The sequence below is a fragment of the Lytechinus variegatus genome, chromosome 11 (assembly GCF_018143015.1).
Source record: "Lytechinus variegatus isolate NC3 chromosome 11, Lvar_3.0, whole genome shotgun sequence".
Taxonomy (NCBI): Eukaryota; Metazoa; Echinodermata; class Echinoidea; order Temnopleuroida; family Toxopneustidae; genus Lytechinus; species Lytechinus variegatus.
Genome location: NC_054750.1, coordinates 23,608,583 through 23,631,861, shown reverse-complemented (window position 1 = coordinate 23,631,861; position 23,279 = coordinate 23,608,583). Strand labels below are relative to the sequence as shown.

The 23,279-nt window shown below is 36.3% G+C and overlaps 1 protein-coding gene across 2 annotated transcripts; it reads left to right on the top strand.

Annotated features, from left to right (window-relative positions):
• The first annotated feature begins 10,367 nt into the window (after positions 1 to 10,367).
• LOC121423822 (UMP-CMP kinase-like) lies at positions 10,368 to 23,279 on the top strand. Of its 2 annotated transcripts, none has more exons than XM_041619320.1 (7): positions 10,368 to 10,889; positions 12,676 to 12,798; positions 14,030 to 14,173; positions 15,724 to 15,861; positions 16,511 to 16,587; positions 19,119 to 19,215; positions 20,983 to 23,279. In XM_041619320.1, the coding sequence occupies exons 1-7, from the start codon at positions 10,827 to 10,829 to the stop codon at positions 21,025 to 21,027; spliced, it is 687 nt and encodes a 228-aa protein (XP_041475254.1). In that variant the 5' UTR covers positions 10,368 to 10,826; the 3' UTR covers positions 21,028 to 23,279. The 2 variants fall into 2 exon arrangements, with proteins under 2 accessions (XP_041475254.1, XP_041475255.1); XM_041619321.1 differs by lacking the exon at positions 10,368 to 10,889 and adding an exon at positions 12,501 to 12,521.

Below are 23,279 nucleotides of genomic sequence, written 5' to 3'. Positions count from 1 at the left end.
AATTATTTCAATTTTTTAATTATGGGGAAATTGTGTACATTGTCTATGGGGACAAAATGTCCCATACGTAACTGTCCCATACGTAACATGTAATTAATTTGTTTAATTAGAGTCTGTAATTAGAGGGATTTGGCTCATGACATGAAACTTGCCTAAGATATACTAGAGTATTGTGACTTCTATCACACTGAGTTACAAGTTGTCAAATGAAATACTTTCAGAGAATTCTCAACTTGTAAAAATTGTTTTAAAAATTGTCTTTTTTCTGCGTCCCATACGTAACGGCCCATCTTTTCTCCCTAAAAGGTCAAGGTCGAGGTCATATGCCACCATTTTTTCCATGATTATTCTTCTCCTAGATGTCTACCATCAAGAGGGTATTCAATCTAATCAAAGTCAATTAACACTATTTTTCAGGTCATTGAAGCCTCTGAAATGTCCCATACGTAACGCGCGCGAATTCTTGGACTTGCCCATATTTTTCAAAACTCAAAAAATGCTTATTTATTTGTTGACTGATTTCAATTTTTTTTGTGCCATGTGAGAGCTACAGTACATTGTACATGTACATGTACATGAGTTTCACCAAGGCTCTACCCAGAAATTATACATTTTGACTAGAAAATTATTTATGCTAATTTACATTGTATGAAATTTATTCATAAATCACAAAAATGTTTTTTTCTAGTAATTTCTTCATCATTTTCAATTCGGTTTCCCCAATTTACGGCACCAATATGTACTTATTCACGGCAGTGTAAACTGGGCTGAAATTAAAAATTGTGTTACATTTTGTTGCTAGATTTTGAATGAGCTCCACATTATTGATTTACTGGTTTTATACAAATCTTATCAATTTGTGGGTGCAGATTCCAAATCTGAATGATGCCACTCGTGTAACCTTTCCGATAGGGGAATGAAACCTTTGGAAAAAATAGACTTGTGTAGAAACAGAAAAATCAAAGAATAAGAATAAAGAAAGTTTGAGAAAAATCGGACAAATAAGGAGAAAGTTATGAGCATTTGAATATTGCAATCACTAATGCTATGGAGATCCTCACATTGGCAATGCGACAAGGATGTGTGATGTCACTGATGAACAACTTTTCCTTTGGTGGACTATAAAAGACCCTCAAAATGTCTCTTTTTGCTTTTTCTTACAATGATACAAACTCTTTATCCATTATGTATTCTTAAAAAATATGTATTACATGCCCTCATGTAGAAAGAACACATGATCTATAGATAGATGTGATAAAAGAGGCAATTCAAGTGAAATATATACTAAAGTAATGGGGAGAGTTGTTCATCAGTGACAGCACACATCTTTGTCGCATTGCCAATTTGCTATCTCCATAGCAATAGTGATCGCAATATTCAAATGCTCATAACTTTCTCATTATTTGTCCGATTTTTCTCAAACTTTTGTTGATCTGTTTCTTTGATTTTCTGTTTTCACACAAGCTATCTTGTTCCAATGGTTTCATTCTCCTTTAAGCATTTACCGCAAATGGGCAAAATCCAATATGGCTGCCAAAACATGCAAATTAGCCACGGAAATCACAAAATTGCACACACATTGACTTTAAAATGTATGCTTATACGAGTGCTGTAATTGTGATGCAGGAGTGAAATGCTGTCAAAACGGCATAATTTTGGGATGAAAGGCTTTATTATCTTGATAAAAATGACTGCCCCAATGGGAAATACATGTACTAATTTTCAAACAATGAGCACTATAATGCAAATAATTGTGATCTATGAAATTATTAAAATATTGTATGAAAACATGATTTCTAACAAGATTTCTTCTGCCAGGTATTTCAAAATGACCGCCATGGGCCCATTTCCCAGTTTTATGTAAAATGTGAATGGGAACAAATGGTGTACAGAATTAAGGTTTGCATGCCTCCCGTGTAATTGTGTTGTGTGAGTGAAATGTTGTCTGAATTTCTCTGAAAGCATGATTCATAATGAAATATATGAATTTCTTCTGCCATTTGGGTAATCAATTTAAATCTATATTTCAAAATGGCCACATACATAGAAGCCTATTAAAATTTTGTATTACCGGTATGTTAAACGCAAGCAGGGGAAAATAATTTTTCCTATAGCACTTGAGCACTTTTGGCCATAAAATGCATGTAATTTTGACGTGTGAATTAAATATGGTCTGAAATCATGATTTCTAAAGTCTAGCAAAATTTATATCTTGTGCCATACATACGTACATGTACATGTACACATGCATTTTGAAATTAAATATGGCTACCAGCCCTAACATTGTTATGGGAACATAAACTATGACAGAATGTAGTTTTTGCTTGACTATGAAATGCCTGATTATGTAGTGTTGTATACTAGTACTTCCATGTACATGTAAATGAAATATTGTCTGAAAACATGATTTCTAAGTTCTAACGAATATCTTTGTCATTTTACATACTTCTGCATTCTGAAATTCAAAATGATTACCCATATGCCTTTAATACGGTAACATGAGTAATGTGAATGGGGACAAATAATTGTTACAAAATTTAGTATTCCTTGACCTATCCTGCTACATATGTGCATGTGACCTTTTGTGTCTTTTGTGACCCCATGTCAGTCCCAATTAGAGAATTTCAGTGTTTTGTGTAGAAAATGAATTTTGAACAATAGAATCCTCGTATTTCTCTATTTAAGTTAATAATACCAAATTTAACTGGCAAGTGGTCAAAACATTGTCCAAAATCATCAAATTGATAAAGATTGACAAAATTTTATATTAAGTAAAATATGTTTATGGTTATTATTTATTTTGAACTAAGTTTCTATACAAGTAGTGTACAGGACTCGGGCCAACAAAAAAAAATGGAATGGAGGCTCTGCTGGGCCTCCAGGCCATTCATTAAAAAGAAAAGAAACATGTATGTTGTGATCTTTATTGTTTGCAAGAAGTCTGCTAATGCAATTTAAAATCATTTGCAGAACAAATACTGTACATACATGTCGGCCTATTTTGATGCAATTCTCAGTATACTTTTTAATAGTTTTTGTTTAATAAAAGATGAGAGAACGGCTCAATACGTTTTAATTTTTAAAATAAAGGACAAGTCCACCCCAACAAAAACTTTATTTGAGTAAAAAGAGAAAAATTCAACAAGCATAAACACTGAAAATTTCATCAAAATCGGATGTAAAATAAGAAAGTTATGGCATTTTAAATTTTCGCTTCATTTCACAAAACAGTTATATGCACATCTCGGTCGGTACGCAAATGAGGAACTGATGACATCACTCACTATTTGTTTTGTATTTTATTATATGAAATATGAAATTTTCTTGTCATTGTCATGTGAAATGAAGTTTCATTCCTCCCCTGAACATGTGGAATTCCATTATTTCAACATTTTGTGCTTCAGGGCAGGCAAGGAGGTCCTAATCGTTAAATTCATAAAAATTGAAATATTGTATATATATGTATGTAATAAAAAACAAAAGAAATAGTGAGTCTGAGTGAGTGACATCATCGACTCTCTCATTTGCATGTAACTGGCTCGTTCATATAACTATTTTGTTAAAATATAAGCGAAACTTTGAAATGTCATAACTTTCTTATCCGATTTTGATGAAATTGTCAGCATTGTGCTTGTCTGATTTATGTCTCGCCCACCAGAGGTGAAGGCGAGACTTAGGGATCCAAATGTCATCCGTCGTCCGTCCGTCACAAATATAATGACACATAACTCTACAACCGTAAGTCGCTTTTCAACCAAACTTGGATGGTAGATGGACTATGGGGACCTGCATGTTATGCTGCAGTTGTAGGTCACATGATAAGGTCAAAGGTCATTTTCAGGTCAATGTTAAAGTTTACATGCAAGACTCTCTTATGACACCTAACTTCGCAACCGTAAGTCGCTTTTCAACCAAACTTGTATGGTGGATGGACTTGTGGGACCTGCATGTTATGCTGCAGTCAGAGGTCACATGTGATAAGGTCAAAGGTCATTTTCAGGTCAATGTTAAAGGTTACGTATGCAAGACTCTCTTATGACACCTAACTCTGCAACCGTAAGTCACTTTTCAACTAAACTTGGATGGTCGATGTAATTAAGTGACCTGCATGTTTTGCTGCAGTGAGAGGTCATATGGTAAGGTCAAAGGTCATTTTCAGGTCAACATTATAATTTACGTGCAAGGCTCTTATGACAAGTGTTATTCCATCCCAGTCATTCGAAGAGTAGGGGGAAACCCCGGTGTAGTGGTCCACCTGCATTCCCCACAATCAGTTATATCGGGAGGAGAGACCTGCGGGTCATAGTGATTCAGTTCGCTTTTCGCCTCCCAGGCACAGGTGACGCCAAACAAATAATAATTTCTAATTCCGCAACCGTAAGGTGCTTTTCAACCAAACTTGGATGGTAGATGGAATGGGGGACCTGCATGTTATGCTGTAGTCGGAGGTCACACGATAAGTTCAAAGGTCATTTTCGGGTCAACCTTACCTAACTCTGCAACCGTAAGGTGCTTTTCAACCAAACTTGGATGGTAGATGGACTTGGGGGACCTGCATGTTATGCTGCAGTCGGAGGTCACATGATAAGGTCAAAGGTCATTTTCAGGTCAACATTAAAATTTACGTGCAAGGCTCGTGTTATTCCATCCCAGTCATATTACAATGAAGAATTTTCGATACAATTCTGTTGCATGCCCTCGCGAATCACAATATTTCTGGTTATTTTCATACGTGGGCGAGACACAAAATCGCTTTTGCCTTTTTCTCTATTGATTCAAATCAATATTTTTCTAAGGTGGACTTGACCTATAAAGGTGCTTGGTTTATTTTTCTGTACTCACAGGGGGGGGGGGATGTGCCTCACAAGACCCTGAAATGAGGGGTGTAAGAAGGAACTGACTATAGGGTTGAAATACAGGGTCTTGAGGACTAGAATATACTGGGGAGTGTGAAAAACGGGGTCTACGGAACAGGATCGTGGTACAACTACTGTACATGTATATGGTACATGCTAGCGCTGAGCGCTAGCCGTGCGTGGTGTCTGTACTAGCGGCATGATTTCGAGGGAATATGAAGCTGTGCGTGCAGCTAAAGTAGCTTTGCAGTGCTTGCGCTGGACAATATAGGCAGGGCTGGGAAACAGAAATATCATAAGAGGGATCTTGTGAGCGAGGCAGAGTAGCTTCTGAACGGAAATTTTGTCATCCGGAGTATCTACGGAGCTGAAAATTAGTTCTGTAACAGTACAGTACATCCACCCCCCCCCCCCCCCCCCCCCCCCGGAAATCACTCCAATGCTTTGGAATCTGCAACACACACTTGATGTCTTTTGCGCTACCTAGCTACATGTAGCCCTGAAAGAAAAGTCTAGGCAAGTAAAGCTTTTCCTCAAAAAGACTGGATATACATGTAAAATAAACAAGAGCATTGAACTGGGGGGCTGATTCAGCCCCCCCTCAACATTTTTCGCGATAAATCCGCCACTTGAAATTTTTTGACCGCGTCGCTCGCTGACTTTTTACTTTCAAGTCTCGCGCAACTTTTAAGACCCAAATTGTGACCCTCGGGTACACGGTTCCAAAATTACGCAACATTTCGTAAGTGCATGTAGACCCCAAATTCATAAAAAACATGAGTTCGTGTACTAATCCATTGCAAATAGTGTTTTTAGCCAAAATTCATAAATGTATTATTATTTTTCCTTTTATTGCTTAAAATCAACTAATTTTATCTTTTTTATGGTAGAAATAAAGTCCACGACAATTTCTATTAAAAAAACAATAAAAACAAAAAGTCTGAAAACAAAGAAATACATAAAAGACATTTAGAAAACAATAGAATACATAAGAAAATAAATGTGATGTTGAATTTTTTTAAAAACAGATATGATCAGATGCCTATCTAGAGTATGTGAAACAAAAATTAGCATTTTAGAGGCATTATTTTATTAATTAGAGCAAACTAATGATTTTACTCATAAATTAGCATAATTAATGAGCAATGAGGTTTTTCACAGAATTTGATATTATAGTTTTGTGAGCATGATCGGTTAAGGGTTCGCATTGAGGTGAAACATTTTTTTAAGGTACTTTTATCAAATTTGCTTTTAGAATAATCTTTGATATCTCAGGTTTCAAAAAACTAAGTTTCATGAAGATTGATGATTCCGAAAGTACCGGAATAGTCCATTTTATTCATGGGGGTGCTGCTACCTCTCATCACGGACGGACATTTCTACTCAAATTAAATTCACTCTAGTTTTATTGTTTTTAAAGTTACTCTAATTTGGTTTGGATGTTCTTGCACTCTGAACATTTCTCTATTATCAGACATAATATAGTATAAAAGAAATATTGGGAAGTAATTTTTTTTGGTAGGTGTTAACATTTCCATTTTGAAATTTCCGTCCGTGATGGAAAAAAAGATGAAAAGTTTTTTTATTCTTTATCAGAGTAGAAATAAAAAATAAAAAGGTTTAGAGGTATCTCTCTAAACACTGTACATCATTTTATTTGAACATGGCTAAAATCCATACATTTTATCCATATCATAAACTCAGTCAAAAATGATCACGGACGGACATTAATTTGATCACGGACGGACAAAGTTAATTCACTCAAATTCATTTCACTCTAGTTTTATTGTTTTCAAAGTTACTCCAATTTTTTTTAATGGTCTTGCACTCTGAACATTAATCTATCATCAAACATAAATTAGTAGGAAAAAAATATGGGAAGTAAACTTTCCTTGTAGATGTTAACATTTCCGTCCGTCCGTGATGAAATTAATGTCCGTCCGTGATCATTTTTATTAGGATAATGTCTATGGATTCAGCTTTTTATTCTTTATCAGAATAGAAACAGAAATAAAAGTGTGTAGAAGTATTTCACTGGACACTGTTCATCATTTTATTTGAACATAGCTAAAATCCATACATTTTATGCATATAATAAATCAATGAAAAATGATCACGGACGGACATTAATTTCATCACGGACGGACGAGTGAAATACTTGTGGAAAGATTCATATATGCAAATGAGAAACTTTGCTGAGCAGATTATGAGTTTAATTTTAGCTTCTAATTGCAGTGAAAAATGGCTCTGAGAATTATTCAGAACTCAAATGGAATAAGCCTACAACTCTTCACAATTTTTGTGATATCTTTGTTTGGCCGTTATTGGGGCTATATTGTTGTCAGGAAAATTGTTAAACATTATTGGAATGCAGATAGAGTTGAAAAGCTACATGTACATGTATATGCCAAAAAAGCGGGAAACAAAGTATGGCAAGAACAAGTCCAAAGCTGTAGATTTCATCAATTCAAGCTTGCAGAAAGTGATGGAGAAGAAGTAGAATGCTATGCATAATCTGATAAGCAGAAAAATAAATTTTTCCATGTACAAACTTATGGATTCACAATGCTTCTAACAGAACATAGGTTTGTGAAAATTACATGAATACCTTTTTTCGAAGTCCATTTTGGAGCTAATTTTAAGCAAATCGCTTATCTGGTAAACTGTGAAAATGCATAAAGCTTGCACTGCAGTGTTTAGAAGTTAAGCTTTGGATTGGAATATCAATTTCAATTTTGGATTCGGTCAGGGCCTAAATACATGAGGGCTGTTGATGTTATGGGTGTCTCCGCTTTGATATATGCAAAAGATGGATTTAAAGAGAGCCCCTGACAAGTGTTGATCCAACAAACAAGCATAAGGATCAGCGACCTGTTAATCTTTTAGATTTAGTTTTTGGACCTAAAAAAATCTTTGCTCTTGGAAAATTAATGCCTAAAATCATCATGATCATAAAAATACTTGTATCAACATGATCAATAATCAACTAGCTGTTGATTTTGAACCTACCTGTATTCTACACTTTAAAAAGACAATAGGGGAAGGCGGGGTAAGTTGTGACACTTTTTGCATTTTGCACGTTTAGAATTGATATGACTAGTAATATTGTAGAAATAAGTACCTTACCTTTAAATTTGATTCTTGGGAAATATTTTTCACCTATATATAACTTTCTACCCCACGCTGAATGTCATTGTGACCTTTGAAAAAAAGGATGTCAAATTGCTCAACTTGCCCCATCTGTGGGGTAAGTTGTGCCATCGTCTGGGGTAAGTTGAGCCACAAAAACTATGTAAAAAATGTATGCGGGAAGAACCAGGATGTCAATTTTTCATTTAAAGTCTTTTCACTTGCTAATTCTCTATGAATACTAACATCTTCTCATTCTTCTGAAAGTAAAAGGACTGTCATGTGAATTTGCTCCTTTCTGCCTGCATGTCAATGGCTTTTTACGTTTTTTTTATTATACATCACCTATTCTTTACATTCGATTTTGACAAGAAATGTGTTAAGAGCAATCGTATGTCTAGATTATACTGTGCGTCTAGCATAGAAATCAAGTTGCTACATCTTAAATCAAGTTGCAGCAACTTGTTTGAAGTTGTAGCAACTTGATTGAGCAACTTATACTGTTTAATATTATTAAAATATGTACAAATCATCAAAACAATTGCATTTGTTTACCAAAAAAAGTACTAAGAACTTTTTACAGAGTACTTCCATTGTATTTTAATTGTGTCCGTCCGTGATGTCCGTCCGAGATGTCCGTCCGTGATGGAAAATATTTGCAATTCTCTCAGAAGTTTGATATTGGTTAAGAATTTAATATGCTGAACATAGAAGCTAACATACCCGAGTGTTAGGTGCATTAACAATAATTGGTCCATGTAAAGCTGTTTAGATAGAAACAATAAAAATGTACAAAAATTCTAAAAACCACATTTCTATCTTGTCCGTCCGTGATATGGCACATTTAGTGGATACCTGTGTTTGTAGGTAACCATGGCAACAAACTTTTTTAATCATTCAGCATACTATGTCCTACCCTTCACTATAAAACACAAAGGAACCTTGTTCATCTTATTCCTTATTTGTTACAAGCCTTCAAAACTTTCAAAATCTATCAAATGTCCGTCCGTGATGAACCGATCATGCTCTTGTAGATAATGCCATGGGTAACGTACGTGCCATTTTTCGTCGCGATCGCGCGATCGACGGCCGAGATCATAAAGGGGGGCTGATTAAAGGGGGGCTGAATCAGCCCCCCCAGTCTTCTTATACCCTTTTTACACAGGATTTTCTTAGCCCGGACTATTGCTAACCCTGTACTATCCTTAACCCCGTACTATTTTTTTTCCTTTTCACACATGCCAAATTGTTATAGCTAACCCCGGATAAGGAATACTTGCTTTTCACACACGAAACTCGCTAACCGGGACTAGTGGTAGCTCATGCTTTAATTACATTTGTCGATCATTCGTAGTACAAGTACTTCACTCGTACACTTTTTACACACGCTAAAATTTCCTTAACCCCGTACTATATAGGTGGGGCTAAATTGCCATTTAGCCTCACCTACATGTATAGTACAGGGTTAAGGTTATAGCCCACTTTCCATCTTAGCACCGCAATTGCTCGGATAACCCTGCTTTTTTGCAGGGCCAAATAATCCTGTACTAAAGGTGGGGTTAGCCCCCGGGGGGGCACTCGACCAAAAAAGTGGTGGGGGTGTGCCGCGGGTGAGACAAAAAATGGGGGCCTTGGAGCGGGCTTATTGTAAAAAGGAGGGTCCTCGGAACGGGCTTCGGAACGACAAATGTTTGTGAAAACGGGGGTCCTTGGAACGGATCGCCAGCGTGTGAGGGCGTATGCATCCCTACGGAACGGTCATGCGTGCATGATGCAGCTAGCGCGGCCTCCGCCGGGGAGCTCTGCGGCCGCTTTTCACCAAAATTGCAGCTCATTCAACGCGATCGGAGCGGCGTAACGAAAAATATGCGAAGCTTTGGAGCGGATTTCTCTCTTCTTTTTTCTCGATAAGAAGAAAATGCTATGCCTTGGAGCGGCTTTCTTTGTTCTTTTTCTCAACAAGGCAAAAATGCTATGCCTTGGAACGGAAATTTGAGTGTAAAAATGGGGGTCTCTTCCGCGGCACATACCCACTATGCATTATATACTGAGTGCCCCCCCCCCCCCCCCCCCCCCCGGGGTTAGCCCACTTTGCAAATATGCTGTGTAAAAAGAAAGTGGGCTAAGCTTAACCCCGTACTATAGGTGGGGCTAAATGGCAATTTAGCCCCACTAGTAGTACGGGGTTAAGGAAATTTCAGCGTGTGTAAAAAGGGTATTAGGCATCGAAATAGCCCAGTCTATTTAGGGTTAAACCTGTTTTATGTCAATCAGGGTCTGTGCAGGGATATCCCTGGTCTGTGCATGCAGACTATACATGTACAGGTATATTATGGGTTCAACAGTTACAGCCCCATTCATAAAAGATCTCAACAAGTGAGGGTACTGTATACAATCATGGACCTACCAGTTTGTAACATGTGTTTGGCCAGCCAGACAGCCTGCCTGAGCATAGGGTTCCGTGTGTACACACACAGAGCAAACAATCTGAACTCTCACTCTAGCCAGCTGATGGCATTCTATAAAGGTGCAGTGAGTCAAGCTCAAGAGTCATACGTGGCAATCCAACTCCAAGGATATAAAGTCAATATACTCCAGACAGGCAGGGATATATTTCTTTATATTGACCAGCCTTTGCCTCGACTTATAAACTTTTCATACTGTGGATAGGATACATTGAAGATTATCACTGTTTGGAGACTTTGGAACAGGAATTTACAAAATCAACACTGATCAAGTTGCCTACATGTAACTGCAAGTTCCTGTTTGTTCATATACCAAATTAACTTATGACAGAAAAGTAACTCAAGTCTAGTCTGACAGTCACAGTGCAGTGGAAACATGGGTTCTATTTTATCATACTTTTGGTCATCTGAGCCACAAGAGAGAAACTTAGACATTGAGGTAAAAAAAAATGTAGGCCTTATTTTTTTGTTAGAACTTCTAACTTTAGAATTATGTGTACCGGTATTCATGTTATTGGAATTTCACCGAGGCAGGCTGCTGTCATGGTATGTTTGTCTTGAACTTGTACTTGTAGAGGTACATGTACGTGTGTGCAAAGTGGTCCTTTTTATGCTGGTGGGAGTTGGAGTTTGGTCACAATACAATGTAGGCCTACATACAGATTGAGATACATGTAGCAAAAGGATTCCTAAACGTGTTTTCCACTTTTGGATGACCAGTACAGATAGGGTTATTGATATTGATTATTTTTTTGAGTTATTAATGATTGTAAACATGGAAATGTAGGAAGTACAACTACATGTAATACAGAGTGTAGAATATACTTGTAGATTTGCATTCAAGAGGATCAAGGATTGTTCATATCTAAAGTCTGATACTTTTGATAGTCCAAATACTGAGTTTGATGTGTAAAAAAATATTAGATTGCTGTAGGAAGTACATGTACATTTACAGTGTGACGTTTAATTATATTTCATTGTGAAATATATGTTGCATGGATACAGTAGGTCTACAATAAAGATACACTGCAGAGTGTAGACATACATTGTAGATGATAGAGTTTGTCAGACTTTTCGTCATGTTTAAGTGGGCAAATTTGAGAAAAACTTTTCACACCAGGTTTAACGTTTGAAATCAACTTTCTGTATTATTAAACTTATGTCTCCATATATTAACTGGAAATTGGTAAATTGTAAAAATTTCCTTTACTGTTAACGTATGATTTTTATACGCCCATCCTAGATGGGACGTATTATGGTATCACGAGCGGTTTCCATCTGTCGGTCTGTCCGTCCGTCCGTCCGTTAACTTTTCCTTGTAAACCCGATAACTTCAGTTTAACTTAACCGAGGCTCATATAATTTTGTGTGTATGATACTAGCATGGATTCCAGGAAGCCTTTCGATTTTGAGGTCGAAAGGTAAAAAGTCAAGATCACAGTGACATGTTTTCATCTTTATTACCTGCTGAAGTCCTTGTTAACGCGATAACTTTAGTTGAACTTAACATAGGATAATGTAATTTGGTGTGTATGATACTACATGTAGCATCAATCCCAGCAATTTTATGGATTTTGAGGTCAGAAGGTCAAAGGTGAAGTGACTTTTTGTGGGTTTCTCCATGCCTTGTCTCATTAGTTATGAATAGATTTTGTAATATGGGGGAATCATGTGCATGTGGCATTGCAAATTGATGATAATCCAACTACAGGTACATGTATATGTATATTATTCTTCAATGAATTTTTGCTGTAGAACCTTATTGAAATGTTTCTTTCACTTTTCTCCTTGCATTGAAACTTGTTTCCATAAATGGGACTTCCCCATTTATAATTGTCTGCATTGGAAACATTCAGATTGCATTGTTGATTCAGATTGCATTGTTGATTCTGATTAATGTTACCTGCAAGGGGATGTTTGTTATCTTGTTTGTGATTCTGAACAAAGTCCACTCCCTAATAGAGAGCTCTGTTCTTGTGCTTGCATTGTGTGATTTATACATTGGGTGCATACTTGAATGATCTCATCATTAGCACAGAAATATTGAATTAACCTGCATAGTGCGTACATGGTAACCAGTGCTCTCTGTCAACACCTTTTATTTTGGATACTTAACATTTCATGGTTTCTCCTGTGACAACCACTTGTAGTGTGACAGCACATTTTTTGACTTGTTTAATTGTATTCTTGTCACTTTTATCTCTTTTTTTGTCTTTGTTTTTTAGGCTGTCCAGTCTCCCATCTCGAACTCCATTCCACAGGTCATGGCTAGTGTCAAACCAACGGTGATCTTTGTATTAGGGGGACCAGGGGCCGGTAAAGGAACTCAGTGTCAGAAGATTGTAGAGGTAAGCAGATGACAGGGAGGATATGAGGGGGACGACGAAGACGACGATGATGATGATGCTACATGTAAAGGACAAGTCCACCCCAACAAAAACTTGATTTTAATAAAAAGAGAAAAAGTCAACAAGCATAATGTCCAAATCGGATTTAAAATAAAAAAAGTTATGGCATTTTAAAGTTACACTTCATTTCACAAAACAGTTATATGCACATCTCGGTCAGTATGCAAATGAGGAACTGATGACATCACTCACTATTTCTTTTGTATTTTATTACATGAAATATGAAATATTTTTATTTTCTCATCATTGTCATGAGAAATGAAGTTTCATTTCTCCCTGAACTCGTGGAATTCCATCATTTTAACATTTGTGCTTCAGGCAAGGAGGTCCTGATCGTCAAATTCGTAAAAATTGAAATATTGTATAATTCAAACAATAAAAAACAAAAGAAATAGTGAGTGAGGGACATCATCGACTCTCTCATTTGGATGTAACTGGCTCGTTCATATAACTATTTTTTTTTAAATAAGCGTAACTTTGAAATGTCATAACTTTCTTATTTTACATCCGATTTTGATGAAATTTCCAGCATTGTGCTTGTCTGATTGTTCTCTATTGATTCAAATTAACATTTTTCTGAGGTGGACTTGACCTTGATGATGATGATGATGATGACGCCGATGATGATGCTTGTAGGGGACTTAATGATAATGAAGTGTCAAAACAGCAGTAAAGAACTCAGTGCCAGATGATTGTGAAGATGAGTAGGAGGACATTTGATGATGATGATGATGATGATTATGATGTTTGTAGTGGACTTGATGATAATGAAGCATCAAAAGAACGGTAAGGAACTCGGTGCAAGAAGATTGTAAGAAAATGAGGAGGAGGAGGACATTTGATGATGATGATGATGATGGTGATGATGATGCTTGTAGTGGATTTGATGATAATGAAGCGTCAAAACAATGGTAAGGAACTCGGTGCGAGAAGATTGTAAGAAGATGAGGAGGAGGAGGACATTTGATGATGATGATGACAGTGGTAGCAGTGGTGAAGATGATGGTTGGGATGATGATGATGATGATGATAGTTGTAATGGTGATTAAGGTGACAATGGTTGTGGTGGTGGTGGTCAGGAAGAGGATGATGATGAAAATGAGTTGACATGTATCTGGTTCACCTTGTGTCGTTTCCATTTCACATTCTTTCTATTTTTCGTTCTCAACAGAAATTCGGCTTTGTTCACTTATCAGCAGGTGACCTTTTGAGAGCAGAGAGACAAAGTGGTTCAAAGGACGGCGAGCTCATAGAGAGTTATATTAAGAATGGAGAAATTGTTCCAGTAAAAATCACATTGGGTTTATTGGAAAAGGTATGTACAGAGGTTTCTGGGCCATATCATTTCACAAAAACTAGGTAGTTTGAAATAACCTGGGAGGTTAAATGTGACTTAAAAAAGTCATAATAGTGTTGACGCACACAATATTATTTAACGTGCCATCTTAGTGATTAATAGGCAGTAGCATGTCATGCTCTAGTGTTTCTGACTTTCGCCTTTCAAACAGAGGGTCGTAGGTTCAAATCCTAGCCATGGCATGTTTTCCTCTAGCAAAAAATTTATCCACACGGTGTTGCACTCTACCCAGGTGAGGTGAATGGGTAGGCAATGCCCATATATTACAATTATATTCGCGATGGCTTACTCGACCATTTTCCGGAAATATTGCTGAACTTAATAAATATTCAATAACTTGATTTTTGTCAATAAGATTTTGATGACACACTTTCAGCTATTTGATAATTCAAATTTACTCTGTATATCTACATAACATGTAACTTCAGATCGTATCCCTTTAAGTATCCCTTTAAGTATCCCTTTAAAGTTTGTTTTCATCAGTCTTGTCAGTTTATAATGTTTTTAAATTTTTTTGTAGTTGTGGAGATATGGTCAAAACGATAACTCTTATACACATGTACCAACATGTACATGCATGTACAATGCAGTTGAAACAGGCCCCAGATATAGCACTGTGCAACTTGCACAGCTCAATTAATAGGAAATTGTTTGGAATGAGAAACAGGATGTTTTTGCCAAATTATCTTGTAACTAAGTTAGGAATTATATTATTCAATTTTACCCTTTTTAGCATTGCCAAATTGTAGGTTGTTTCAAATTTATGTTAACAAATTTATCAAGTTTTCAGGGCTGTTCCAAATCAAATTTCTTGAACTTCAGATTGATTAGGACAATGTATTTACGACAATGTCTGTATATACATGTACTGTACGTGTACTACTTTCTCATATGCTTACATGCTCAATCCAAGATTCAAATAAAAAAACAACTTACATGTAATGTAATTTACAAGGATTTTTTACTTTCTGGCTTAAAAAAAATAGATGGAAGTATTCATTCTAGGTGACGGGGTATTTATTTGACTTTATAAGTATTGATTTTTTTTTTTAAGTTAAAGGCAAAGCTCTCTGAGAGTAGCGGTACAGATAAGAGTTTTGGCATAATGTTTTACTCTTGGATTATTTTGCAGATTGGTGAAATTAGCTTTTGTTTTAATATTTTGTAGACGTGTTTATGTATGCTTGATAACAGCTTCATAGTTTTAGTATAATTTGTAATATATATAATGGAATGTAGGTTTGTCCAAAGAAAAGGGCTCAATGATTGATATCGTAAAATTTTGATCAACAGTAATTTGGAATCTCTGATCATCACTCTCTGCCCCCCCCCCCTCTCGCTGTCTTTTTAAAAAATCCCTTTGTATTTCCCTTCTTATTCTACCCCTTATTCTGCATTCACTATCTTTTGACTCCAATCTCTATCCCTCTTTCTTGTCTCCTGTCCTTTCCTAAACACTGCATTCCTCTTCTTTCATATTTCCCTCTTTATTATCTTGTCCCGTACAGAGTATGGAGGAAAATGTCACCAAGAGATTTCTCATCGATGGATTCCCAAGGAACGAAGACAACCTGTCCGGGTGGAATGAAGTTATGCAGGATAAAGTTGACCTCAAATTTGTTTTATTCTTCGATTGTTCGAAAGAGGTATTTTTTTATTTACACAACCAGTATTATTTTATACTTTTACCAGATAAAATCATCCACAGTATTAATCAAGAAACAAAACAATCCCAACTTTATATCATTCAGCAATGCTTTTGAAGGCTCAAAGTGATATGATACAAGGATGTGCATTTGATGTTGTACAATGTGCATGTACATGTATATGTGTTGGATGGCTGGTATAGAAGTGCGGGTTTCAGTGACTGGCTGTTTACAATGTGTTATCACTTGAGCTAGTTTTGCATTCTGAATTCCACTATATTGTCAACCCGATGCCGTATAGATTTATAGGAGTTTCAATGTCACATTATTTTTATTAACAGCATAGCTACTGCCAGGGTAATAATACGATACCAAGTATCAAAGCACAGTTTAGTATATGCACATAGTATCTGCGCTATATAAATGAACATTGTTATTATTATTATTATTATTATTACTACTGTTATTATTATTATTATTATAATTACTATTATGTTTATTGTTATTATTTTTATCATTATTATTATTACTATTATTAATTTTATTATTATTATTGGTATTGTTGGCAGCCAGCAAATACATTTAATTCACAGAGAAGATGCGCAATTCTTATGATATCTAGCTTTAATATTTCTTGATTTTTGTCCAGACATGTGTCCAGAGAATTCTAGAGAGAGGGAAGACAAGTGGACGATCAGATGATAATGTACAAAGTCTCGAAAAAAGGTAAAGAGAAATTCAGTTTTTTAATGCAATCTCGTAAAAATGTCCTGTGCTCTCAGTGTAAACTTTCAATATTGCCTTTTACCATGGGTTTTTGAATGGGTCCCCTGGGACCTCCCTACCCCTGCCACACCATTCATTCAACTGTACAGTGTATATGTATAAATGCGACCGCACACCTTACGATTGGTCTGCGACTCAATTTTGGAATAAAACGTAGTAGAATGCGATGCTGATATTGAGACTTGAAATATCTTACTGTGTAATGTTCGAAATCATCGTACGAATACCTATTTTCAAATCTGTGACTATGCTATCATCCTTAAAAGCAAATTTAATATCTAGTTGTAATGACGTCATAGCAGTCTAACAATTGGCTACGATTCGAAACTGATTTGGCTTTTACTCCAAAATAAAGGCTTGTAATCATTCAAAATGGTTATACTAGTATTCTTTCAATTAATATTAACCTCAAATAAAATGATTATGTTCCATTGACATTTTCAGAAAATGAGCAAAATGCGATTTGTTCCAAAATCGGATCGCGAACAGTCGTAAGGTGTGCGGTGGCCTTAATACCCCTTATGATGAACAGGCATGGCCTTCAAGGTAACTTTATCAGGCCATTGTAAAAAAATACAAACCTCTTTGTTTTGAGAATTTGTGTTTCATTCCTAAATAAAGAAATGGCTTTGAAAGAAAACTTCTACATTTGCATTTTGAAGTTATATACATGTGAATGACATAGCAGTAAAAATGGCATCCAGCTTCAATTTTACCAGAGTCCACTACTGTTCCCTTTTTGCCTAATATTATACTGATTTTTTTAGAAAATAAAATACCACAGGTTTTATGAAGAATACTAGTTTTTCCCATACAAAGGATTACAAATTTACATGTTTATTGCAGAAAAGTTTAAAAGAGTGTTTCGACCCTGAGATACCTCTAATCCCACAAAAAATGCCAATTATTTTTCTAAGTTTGGCATCTCTGTATTAAGTTTATATTTTGATTCAATCAAATTAACGTTAATATTTTCAACTAGAATTATTTCTGCTTTAAATATTCAACATTACATAGATTTAGATCAAGAATTAGATCCAAATGAGTTTCGTTCTGTTAACTTCTGATTTATAAAATGACATAGCCAAAATAATCCCTGCCTTCTGTCCAAAATATTCATATCATCTAATGAAATGAGAATATCTCTGATTTGTTGTTATTTTTAATTTTTTATTGTCACATTATGATCTTTAAAAGCTATAATGATTTCATGAAAAGGTGTTGAAAGTCAAGGGCTATACTTATACCATCATAGAATAGGTCTACAGGTATACACAAATCTACATGTAGCTTTTGCGAAATCATGAAACTTCAGCTAAAAAGTGAGCACAATGAATATCACTTAGAGATGTGGGACTGTTTCTTAATATACAAATGATGCTCAGATGTGAATGCATAGGTAGTTTTGGGGGAAATTGTTCAGATTAGTTTCCATAGTAACTGCATGTTCACTAGTCCTACCAATTCACAGACAAACCTATGTATCGTTTGTTTCATAGAATGGTGAATTTTTTTTGCTAAAATCAATATTTTTACAATCATGCATAAAAAAATGAATAAATGCATGACTAGCCATGCATAAGTAATTACCGGACGCATGGCAAATTTACTGGATACATGGCTGGCCATGTGCTGGTAATTACTTAAGCATGATACACATTCTATAATAGTATCCAAATCGCAGATGCTTCCTGCGGCATTCAGTATCTATTGAAAATGCCTGCAAAATCACTACAACTAGATTAGAGGTCATTGTAGAGAGTTGGTGGACCAGGGGAGCATTTCATGAAAGGATTTTATCCGACAAGTCATGTTTTATCCGACAATTACCATAGTAACAGTGCCTTTCAGCCAATCACAATCAAGGAAGTTGTCAGATCTGAGAACTTGTCAGACAAAAATGTTGATGAAATGCTCGCCGGGACTTCTCATCGTCTTGAGAATCGGGCCGAACAAAAATGTGCAAATATGTGTGTGTCCCGAGTCCATGATGACACTACTGTTTTGATTCACTGATTTTCGACAAAGACTGAAGGGCTTTTGGCAAAAGATTCTCTGCGTTATAGGGAGCTTCTGTGAGGTAATTGCTAAAAATACCCTATTATCACTTCAAAACAGACCTGAAACCTGGTAGGAAAGCCATTCTTATTTTGCTAATTTGTCGGCAATTATTTGTTAACTACCAGAATCATTCAGTACATACACTGTATGTTGTATTCACACACTACACACAAACACTTGGATGGTCATTTTATTGGATTCTGTTCAAATTTATGTTTGGATCGCTATCACAATTGGTTTTGACATTTAGTTTTGATGTGATTGCAGGTTTGTAAGTAATCAAACTTTCCAAGTGACTATCAAAACTGTTATTGACATTTAGTTTTGATGTGATTGCAGGTTTGTTAGTAATTAAACTTTCCAAGTGACTATCACAACTGCTATGACATTTAGTTTTGATGTGATTGCAGGTTTCTAACATATTGGAATTCGACCAAACCAATCATTGACCATTATGATGCTCAGGGAAAAGTAAAAAAGATTGCAGCTGAGAATGATCCAGATTCCGTAAGTAAACGTTCCAAGTGACTGTATTTGAATTTATTTCATTGTCAAAGAGGGAATGCATATTTAGGACGTTTGGAGGGGACGATCTTGCTGTGTGTATTGTGTGCGTAAACTTGTGCAGAAATTCCTGAGTACTGGTACATGTAGCTTTCTAAAACGCCCATCAAAAAATTAAAGCACCAAATCAATTCTCATTACCATTTGATGCCTGGTTCCTAGGGCTGGGACTAAAACCCGGGTACTCGGGTCCCGCCCGGAAGCCTCGGGTACCCGGGTAGAAAAATCAATACCCGATACCCGAAAATTGCTCACCAGTATACCTGGTATAACGTACATTTGATTTGTATTACGTTGTGTAAGACATGATTGTAACTCGTCACAAAGTACACAAGTCTCATTTTGAATCTCACCAATTACCCTCGAAATATCCATAAATATACTATTTTTTTCAAGTGATGATGATGTGACTGAGATCGTTCAATCGTCGCCATGTTTCTTTTGCAGCGCAGTGACGTCATCCAGCCACTGCGACGCAAGTCAATTTATGAATGAAAATATAGTAAGCATGCGCATTGCAAGCCTCAGTCCGTCAAAACAAGTCTGCAATAGTCTGTCACCTCGTACCAAAATCGACCTAGCATTCCACTTTCCTTTATTTCATATGAATTATGAAAGGTATTCTCAGAGGATCTATTTTCTCACCGATACCACACAGGTAAGCAAATTTTATTACTTCTTGCTTTTCCGTCAAAATCTTACGAAGTAGCGTTGATATTGCATCGTGTTTGCGAGTTTGTAGAATCTATCGCTACGTGAACAAAGTCAATTGATTTCCGGGTTTCGGAGCATACGAGGCGCCAGCCAATCACGTTCTTGATACCATTTTCAGTTCATCATAAACCGAAAATGGTAACACGATCGTGATTGGCTGGCGCATTTGACGCTCCGAAACCCGGAAATCAATTGACTTTGTTCACGTAGCGATAGATTCTACAAACTCACGAACACGATGTAATATCGACGCTACTTCGTAAGATTTTGACGGAAAAGCAAGAAGTAATGAAAATTTGCTTACTTGTGCGGTATCGATGAGAAAGCAGATCCTCTGAAAATACGTTTTATAATTCATATGAAATATAGAAAAGTGGAATTCTAGGTCGATTTTGGTACGAGGTGACCCGGGGAGGTGACAGAGTATTGCAGACTTGTTTCGATGGAATACTGCGTGGGGCACGGGAGGCTTGCAATGCGCATGCTTACTGTATTTTCATTCATAAATTGGCTTGATGACGTCACCTATGGGGATTTTTAACCAGACATATTTCGAGCGACATGATTTTCGGGTACCCGCCCGAAAATTACCACGGTTACCGAAGAGAAAAATACCAGAAAGTCCCAGGCCTACTGGTTCCTTTGTCCTTCTTTCTGGATGATAAGATCTTTTTGTGAGTCTTCCTTCGTTGTAATCACCAATATGATTTTCTCACATTCTACCTTATCAAACAAACTATTTTACTTCCATGGCTAAAGAGGAGTCTATGGATGTATTTACATAGCATAGTATAGCATTGTATGCCTCTGTCATTACTCTCTTTCCCCCAATCTATGATACTGCATGGTGGGGAAATGCTATGGGTGTATCAAAACAATGATGTTGGTTAATTAACCCTGTTCCAATAAATTCAATCTCTTTATTCTCAAAGGTACTACCTAGGCTCCTTCTCAACCCATCTATTGTTATGTTAATCTCTTGTTTACATTATCCAGGTCTTTGGAGAAGTGACAAGAGTATTCCAAGAGTCAGGGCTTTGAGAAGAACCTTTTCCGTAGTCCAATCAGCCGATCACAGGAATGAATCGAATCAAGCCACAGTTATGAATTAAGCATCTTGAACATTTGACATTCAGAAGGTTGTAACTCACTTTGGAGCTATTTTGAGATTTCTAGTATTAACATATTCAGCAACATTACAGATTGTAGAAACCGTAAAGCTTTAACTCATTAGACTTGTCGTTGCCTAAAATAAAAGCAAAATAACACTTCACCATGTGTCTATGAAGCACACTATATTGGTTGATTTCAGGTTCAGTGTTGAGTTTTTGGTGTTGTTGTTAGGTCAATTTTTACATGATTATAGTAAACACCAAACAGAAAATGTGGATGGTACAGAAATGTCACGCACTCGTCGTTGAGATGTCAATAATGTGATCTGGATCAGTTTTACAAACTCTGAATAGGTTTTTTGAGTAAGGGAAAGCAATCCAAATTTCAACACCAAGGCCAACCCCGGACTCGAAATCACCCATTCACTATCAGAAAGACTTGAGATCGGGTTACACCTTTCTGCTTGGTCATTTCTCTCAAAATCGGTGTTTTAAAGTTCTAGCTTTCTGTTTGCAACACTTTATCGTCGACTCAAAATCTCTTGTGGAGCCTTTATAAAGTGTGGTATGGGAAAGACAATCAATCTAAAAAATAATTGTATGATTTAAGGGTGGAAATTATTATATAGCTGTGCACAACAAACGCTGATGGCATGTTCTGTGATAACAGTGTTTAATTGTGCCAGAGATTCAAAAATACTTGGAGTATGAAATAATTTTTGTATTGCCAGGTCAGCTTCAATTCACCGGGCTATTTCAAGCTCATTTTTGGTGTCGAGATTGTGAATTGTGCTGACAACTCTCGCGTCATTACCAATTTAGGGTGAAAATAATAAATATGAAAATAATACCACTTATATTATTAATAGCTCAATACCAAGTTCAATCAGTCACAATACCAGCTTTACCATTATGTCAAACCCGCATTTGGGTCAGACGACCACTGCTCAGATCAGAACTACGGTTTTATACCCGTTTTGGAAAGCCTCAGAGGATCCAAGATATTTTATTCCAAGCGCTATCAACCCTGTATTGCCCAGTAATCCCTCTTATGTAACATTTCACCTCCGCAGGCAAGCCTGAGCGTTGAGCCAGGGTTAGGCGATAAACAGCAGCTGTGAAATTACGTAAGAGCCGCTCTGCCTGTAGTAGGCCCTTCGGAATGAAATTATTGTATTTGATATTCAATCAAGTTTCCAAAGGAATATCTTCTTTACAAATCAAATGTAAACTTGTTTTCAATTTCGAATGAAGGAAGTCAACGCCGAAATAAAGTATTAAAGAGAGAAAAATGACGGCATGCGCTGGCGAGCCGTGCAGAGTTTTGTGTGTGGGCCCACTTCTGTCACTGCAGTTCAGTTCTTATCAGACCCATCGAGGTCAAGGAACACATGTTTAGATACTTAAATAACCGGACTGGGATGATTTAGGTTTTTCATGGTTTGAAACTGGGGTATATCTCCTCTAATGATATATGTAATTTTGCATCATGTTACGTTTGGTGTTAAGGCTAGTGCTAGTGCTTCCTCAACACCAACAACACTTTTTAACTCCAAACTAGAGATTCGCCCACTGGCAGGTTCAGTGTGAACAAATTTGACCAAAATATATCAAGGGTATTAACTCCTGAAACAACACTCTTATCAAATGCTATACTATTAAACTGTGAATCGATTTTTTTTTTAAAATTTGTAAACATACTGTATTCCGATGAATTGAACACAACTCTTTCATACTGCAGTGAACTTCGACCTCGAAATTGTGAGTGAAATGAACTTCTTCAAAAGAATTATGTATTGCCTCTGTGTGAACTGTGATCGACACATTCTTTACTTTTTTATCGTACTCGGAATAATCTCAGATATATATTTGTGTAAATTTTCATAGCTATTTATTCCATTGTATGTAATTGCAAAGCAATTGTACTTTGATAGGTACATGCACATTATAAGATTGCCGCAGAAGAATGACAGATTTTCAGCTGTTTGTTGTATTCGTTTTTTATGGTGATTTATGATAAAAGATAAAACATGATGTATATATTGAATAAGCTTGTGTTTTCATAAAATTTGTGAGTTTATGAATCCACCATCAGTGATAATCTTTGTGTTGTTACTGTCATAGACCAGAAATGGTCATTGCGTAAAAAAAAATAACAGCTAATAAAAAGATTCCATCACC

Excerpts from the sequence above, each read along its gene's own strand:
- LOC121423822 (XM_041619320.1), top strand. The coding sequence starts at position 10,827 with ATGGGTTCTATTTTATCATACTTTTGGTCATCTGAGCCACAAGAGAGA. Across the intron at positions 14,174-15,723 it reads CATTGGGTTTATTGGAAAAG|AGTATGGAGGAAAATGTCAC; the intron begins GTATGTACAGAG and ends TGTCCCGTACAG. Across the intron at positions 19,216-20,982 it reads CTGAGAATGATCCAGATTCC|GTCTTTGGAGAAGTGACAAG; the intron begins GTAAGTAAACGT and ends TACATTATCCAG.